A 7,154-nucleotide genomic window follows, 5' to 3' on the forward strand; every position below is an offset into this window, starting at 1 on the left:
AATAATCTTGTTGATTTAAATGTCTATTTTTATTTATTACTTAAAGGAGAGTGATGTAAAATTGGCGTAAAATATTTTACTTTTTACAAGTAAAATGAACTCGATAATTCAGGGGAAAAAGAAATAAACTCCATTGAATAATACAAAACAATGCCAGCGTTAAGCACATGGGGTAAATATTTGATTAACAAATATCATTTCCAATATTATATATTCAATCATGGAGTTGAAATGCATTCCAATTATTTCTGTTATAGATCATTATTATGCTGTCAGTACGTGCTAATGAGTCTTGGATTGTTTTATACATCTTAATCTTAATTATGCACCTACAAAGGTCGGTTATTGATTAGCAGCTTAATTATCCGTGTTGACTATATACCTCGTATAGGTGCACGAAGCACTTCGGTGATCAAAAACAATGTTCTCTATCACTCACACTTTTATGTTATACTGTTTGAAATTAATGTTAGGTAGTTTATGATCATTCCAAGGGAGATATATCTTGTACCTTCCCTTGTTTTAATTAATATAATTTCTTGACTGACCCAAAAAAAAAAGTGACGTCTTTTTTAGGCCAATATCATTCCATATTTTGAAACTCAGATATATACAAATCATGTAATTTGAGAATCCCAAGAAAATGGTGCAACTCAAGCTCGTAGCTTTAACCTTGTTGGTGTTGTGGTCATGGTGGAGCTTTGAGGGTGCAGTTGGAGACCCTCAACTCTTTCTACTCAAATGGGAGTGCAGCGTAGTCACGGTACACGACTTGTTCAACTTCAACCAAAATCTAAACGCAAGTTTGGCAGACCTTAGAGCGCAGATTAGCAACCAAAGCAAGCACTTTGCCACGGCTCAATCAACCAGCGGAGCAGACCCTGTCTACGCCATGTTCCAATGCAGGAATTACCTCTCCTTCACTGACTGCGCCACCTGTTTCGCTGCCGCCGCCGCCAGAATCCGCAACTGCTCCACCGGAAATGGTGCCCATGTTGTTTATGACGGCTGCATCCTCAGGTACACATCCATCTAATTAATACTTGTTCAATAATCCATTCTTATGGCTGATAATTCAAAATTGATTTTTCGACACTCTTGCTGTGTACCCTTTGAGGAGAGCAAGGAAAGCGAATTTTACATGTGACAAATAGAGGGCTAAAATGAGCAAGAGTAGGTTGTCACTAGTCCTATAAAAAAGTAGGACTGTGTTTTTATCAAGCAAAAAAAAACCACTGAATACAAATGTCAAGATATTCTAACTTAATTAGTGATATTGAATTCAAATTTTAGATATTCATCTGTCTTAAATACTTGAAGAGAACGAACTTTGTCATCTAGTGATACTGCCTAACTGGGAATTAGCATGTAACACAAATTACCAACAAGCTAGCTAGGTGTTTATAATTATCGAGACTACCTAGTCAGTAATTAACAGGAGCACGAATATCAAGTCGGGAACCAAGCTTTCTCTTAAGCAACCTTCTCAGCTTTCACCCTTAATTTGTTGAGTTGCTTCTTTCTCTCGTAAACCAGCTGCGCCTTTTCCTTCTCTTCTCTTCTCTAGCTCCTAAGAGCAATAAAACAATTACTCTCACGTCAACCAACACAACAAATTACAAAAGCCAAAAATGTCCAACATCTATTTTCATTCCAAAGATTAAAAAAAGGAAAAACAACTTTCCAAGTTATTCATATTCCTAAACTCTAAGAAAACATATTAACACAATAATAATATTCTTTCTCTCCCATAATAATTATCGTGTAACAAAAAATCATTTATTTTAGAATAATTATTATTTTAATTTTTTAATATAACATAAATTATTTTTTTTACTTATATCTCTTATAATATTAATATATGAGTTACAAAAACTATAAATATAATAATTAGGTTAAATTACTCGTTTAGTTCTTATAGTTTCATGATTCTTACCTTTTTAGTTCCTATAGTTTAAAAGTGGTCTTTTTAGTCCTTATAGTTTATATTTTAATACTCTTTTAATTCTTGTAATTTAAAAGTGTTATTTTTAGTCCTTATAGTTTGTATTTTAATTCTCTTTTAGTTCCTATAATTTAAAAATTATAAGAACTAGAAAAGTAAGAATCATGAAATTATAGGGACTAAAAATACCACTTTCAAAACTATAGGGAGTAGAAAGACCACTTTCAAAACTATAGGGACTAAAAGAAAATGTAAACTATAGGGACTAAAAAGACTACTTTCAAATTATAGGGACTAAAAAAGTAAGAATCATAAAACTATAGGGACCAAATGAATAATTTAACTTAATAATTATAAGGTTAATTTTATAAAATTATTATTTTCTTTCTTCAATATATATTAGTTTTTCTTGATTTATGTAATGGAGGAAGTAATAGATAAATAGCAAACAAATATATGGTGTTCATAATCGACAGTGAATCATATTAGAAGCATGCTGACAACTTGTAGAAAATACACATTTGAAATATTAGGGTAGCAAAAGCTCAGAAAGAAAAATCTTATCATAGATCTGTTTTCATCAGAAGAACATGCATGTAGGTTGGCAGTTCAAGAAAAACTAAGTCAGAACTAATTAACCTATTGTTTGATGCTTTCAAATGTGTTTGACTGTTGAGGTACGAGAACAATGAGTTCTTGGACCAGAATATCAATTCTATCAGCCACACAATATGTGGAAATGAGACTGCAGATGAAAGCACTGCTTTTGGTGAAGTTGGACAGCAAGTGCTGATGGATCTACAAATAGCAACACCCAAAATTAGTAGCTACTTTACAGCTACCAAGACACAAGTGGCTGGTGTTACAATCTATGCCATTGCACAATGTGCTGAAACTCTCACACAAGACACTTGTTCGAATTGTTTGTCAATTGCACAGAGCGGCATACAAGATTGTCTTCCAGATACAAATGGTAGGGGAGTCAATCCTCCTGTGTGCTTTATGAGATACTCGGAGACACCTTTCTTTGCTGACAACCAAACCACTGATATCAGCCCCTTATTAAAACAAGGTACAAATGTCATTACTCCATTTAATAGATGTTGACTTGACTGAATAAAAATGGGCTAGAGTGGTGCCATCTCTTTTTGAAAACACTATATTAATATTTGAAATATATTGAAAATGACAACATTTTCTAAGCAACACTTTTTCTTTTTAAAGAGCTAGGTATAATTTGATACTTTCATTGTCCAAACAAGTTTAGAGAAAATAATAAATTGTAAAAAAATATTATACTCATCAAATTTAAATTGACATATTAATATACGATGAATTTATTAATTTTTATAATAACTACCTTAAAAGATATAATAGTACCTAATAAGATTTATGATTCATTGAGATGTGTTGTAAACAAAATTATATTAACATTGTTTAGAAATTAAACTTTAAATTTTAATTAATATGTTAAAAATATATTACTCACACTCTTATTTTTGTATTATAAACATCTTTAATGGACACATCATTGGAAATATTTGAGGTCAACTTCTTTTGTGTCTTGAAGGAGGAGGGGGTTTAATGAAGAAGTGGGTCGTTATTGGTGGGGGTGTTGCATGTGCACTCCTTATTCTGACACTTATTTCATTATTTGCTTGGTCTAGAAGATCCCAAAGTCCCAAGAGAGTTCCTAGAAGTAAGACAATTTGGAAAGTCTTTAAGTGATGCTTTGTATTCAACTATTACACAATTATCATGTCTTTTTTTTTTTATAAAAAAAAGTTATAATTTCCATTACTTTATTTATAAAGAAAAATCTAACTCATATTTTACTTAGCAGGTACCATAATGGGAGCAACTGAGTTGAAAGGTCCAATCAAGTACAAGTATAATGACTTGAAAGCTGCAACAAAAAAATTTAGTGAGAAAAATAAATTAGGCGAAGGAGGCTTTGGCGCTGTATACAAGGTAAACTCAAGTTGATCCACACATTTCAATTGCAATACTAAGCTCTCTTTTTTAATGTAATCTTGTCAACTAAGATCCTCATAACATAAGCTAAGATCAAAGACGATATTAATTATATATAAGCTATACATGTAGTGATAATTTTTAATTTTGATTCTATTTAATAGGGGGCTATGAAAAATGGGAAAGATGTAGCAGTCAAAAAATTAAATATTCCAGGAAATTCCAGCAAGATAGATGACTTGTTTGAAAGTGAAGTAATGCTTATAAGTAATGTTCATCACAAAAATCTTGTTCAGCTTCTTGGTTATTGCAGTAAAGGCCAACAAAGAATCCTTGTTTACGAATACATGGCAAACACTAGCCTAGACAAATTCGTATTTGGTAAATAACATGTGATTTGTGTATGTTTTACTTTTTTAACCCTCTTCTTTTCTCCTCTAATGTTTTGAGCATATAAACTTGGAAAACAGGAAGAAGAAAAGGTTCCCTCAACTGGAAACAACGGTATGATATAATTTTGGGCATTGCAAGGGGATTGACTTATTTACATGAGGAATTTCATGTTTGTATCATACATAGAGATATTAAGAGTAGCAATATCCTCTTGGATGAACAACTTCAACCCAAAATTTCTGACTTTGGGTTGGTGAAACTCTTACCTGGGGACCAATCTCATCTTAGCACAAGAGTTGTTGGAACATTGTAAGTGAAAGTAAAACTTCAATGCCCGGGCTTGAAAATTTTAAAGGGAAAAATGTATTGGCTCCATATCCATTCGCTTGAATTTTTTGACACTTATTTGAGCATCAAGTTGTAGCAAAAGAGAATTAAAATCTTACATGGGAAAAATATAACATGCTATGTGTAAGTGTTGTTTTACTAATTATGGACTTTGTATTATATTCACCCGTCAGGGGATACATAGCACCTGAGTATGTACTCCATGGTCAATTATCAGAAAAGGCTGATACATACAGCTTTGGAATTGTAGTCTTAGAAATCATAAGCGGTCAAAAGAGTACTGATGTAAAAGTTGATGATGATGATAATGAAGAATATCTTCTTCGGCAAGTAAGGAACTCCCTATTAACTATTCCAAAAATTGGTTTTTTTTTGTAACATTTTAATGTATGACCCTTGGTTTTGACTATAACAGGCATTGAAGTTGTATGCGAAAGGCATGGTCTTCGAGTTTGTGGACAAAAGCTTAAACCCTAATAACTATGATGTAGAAGACGTGAAGAAAGTCATAGGCATTGCTTTAATGTGCACTCAAGCATCAGCTGCAATGAGGCCAGCCATGTCTGACGTAGTAGTTCTACTCAATGGCAATGACTTACTTGAGCATATGAGACCTTCAATGCCTATCTTAATTCAGTCGAATTTAAGGTCCGATAAAGATATCTCTGCTTCAATTGGTTCCTTTACGTCTGATACTACTACCTCCAATTCTATAGTACCAACTCAATGATAAATTACTAATTATATGATGCAAATGAAAATTCCTTTTTGTTCATTATTCACGATGGATATAATTATATATGTGTAATAAATTTTATTTTAAATAGCAGATTACACTTGAATTTTGTAAAGAATGCACATAATTCCTTCCTTTTTTTTTAGGATTTATGGCAACCCTTACATGGTTACATTGTATAATGTACGTGTTCCCTTAGTAACGGGAAGTCAGTGTAATGTGTACATAGGAGATATCAATGTAACATATTTCAATCAATTAAGAATGGTTATCAGTAGAGGTATAAAAAATAAAGGTATCGATCGAAATTTGATGAAACCATCTGAAATGTCAATATAATTTAGTCAATTTTAACTTGTTGTCCACAGTCCTTGTTGTGTCTGTAATAATATGATTTGAGGTTTCTATAGCCACATCACAACTACAATTAGACATGTACTTTTGTTTATTGAAACTCAACAAGCACAACGCTTTTAAAATAATTAACTTGCATATACACAAATAACTTACGTAATCGACTCATAACTTCACAAAATTGGTCATTATATAAATTTATTGAACGACTTTCTAAACCATTTGCTCTTACATTTCATCTTATGCGAAGTCTCATTCAAAGGTTTTAGACAAACATATGCTATTGTGAGATTGGCCCTTGTTTTGAGATGAACTATGAGTGATCAAAGTTGTGACTACAAAGGAGTGCATCCTTGGTTATCCAGTCAATGTTAGTTATTAACTGTTAGTAAAAAAATCAAGCTCATGACTTTTTCCTCCCTCCTTTCTCCTTTTACTATCAAGCCAACCAAGGGTGCATCCTTGGTTATCCAGTCAATGTTAGAATAAATCTCTTAACCTGTGATATTACAAATTATAAAAGAAACACAGGTTAGCGGAAATTACAAATCAAATCATACCTCCAGCCATTGCCATGAAGAGTTTCTTGTTTTGGTTCTTCCAAGCTCTCTCTTTCTCTCTCTAGATGGTGTATAAGACTGAATTCGAAGGAATGTGCTCAGGGATCAAATTCATGTGCTTATATAGGCATTCTACCATCAAGAATGTATTTACTAGCCATTACCACTCATTATTGGCTGTTACAATTCATTAGTGGCCATTACCACCCATTAACAGTCATTCAATTTGGCTTCCAAAACTGACTAGCGTTACAGATTTTCAAAATGCTAGGACCAAATTATTACATTCTCCCACTTGGTCCAAACATTTTGACTTAATGTTCAATCTTCTTAAGAAATGAATATACGAATCATAGCGATAGTTCCTCTTATAACGAGTAATATCATCCATGTATTACAATATACTCAATTTCCCAAGCAATATACTCAAAGTAGTAATAAAACTTAATGAATAAACCCAATGTTTATTCTTAGTCCAAAACATAATTTTTTTCAAATAAATCAATGTGCACCCAAATATGAGAAAATATCATAATATAAAAGTTTCAATTTTAACATATAAGTATACAATCATAAAGTGAAACCAAGTCTCATTCTTTCTACATGATCCTTAAATTTAAACGGTGGCATGCCCTTAGTTAAAGGATCAACGATCATCAACTTAGTGCTTATATGCTCAATGACCACTTTCTTGTCTTTTACTCTTTCTCTAATGGCTAAGTACTTAATGGCGATGTGCTTACTTCGACTTCCACTTTTGTTATTCTTAGCCATAGAGACAGCAGGTGAGTTATCGCAAAAAATTCTTAAAGGCTTTGAAATAGTATCAACTATCTTTAACCCA

General features: G+C 32.4%; 1 protein-coding gene across 1 annotated transcript; it reads left to right on the forward strand.

The window, feature by feature from the left end:
• Window positions 1–643: 643 nt before the first annotated feature.
• On the forward strand, window positions 644–5,525 carry CRK31 (cysteine-rich receptor-like protein kinase). The gene is made up of 8 exons (XM_041006852.1): window positions 644–1,020; window positions 2,623–3,025; window positions 3,536–3,644; window positions 3,789–3,916; window positions 4,084–4,300; window positions 4,390–4,621; window positions 4,834–4,990; window positions 5,076–5,525. The coding sequence occupies exons 1-8, from the start codon at window positions 644–646 to the stop codon at window positions 5,388–5,390; spliced, it is 1,938 nt and encodes a 645-aa protein (XP_040862786.1). The 3' UTR covers window positions 5,391–5,525.
• Window positions 5,526–7,154: the final 1,629 nt, after the last annotated feature.

Source organism: Glycine max, chromosome 11 (assembly GCF_000004515.6).
Source record: "Glycine max cultivar Williams 82 chromosome 11, Glycine_max_v4.0, whole genome shotgun sequence".
NCBI classification, from domain to species: Eukaryota; Viridiplantae; Streptophyta; class Magnoliopsida; order Fabales; family Fabaceae; genus Glycine; species Glycine max.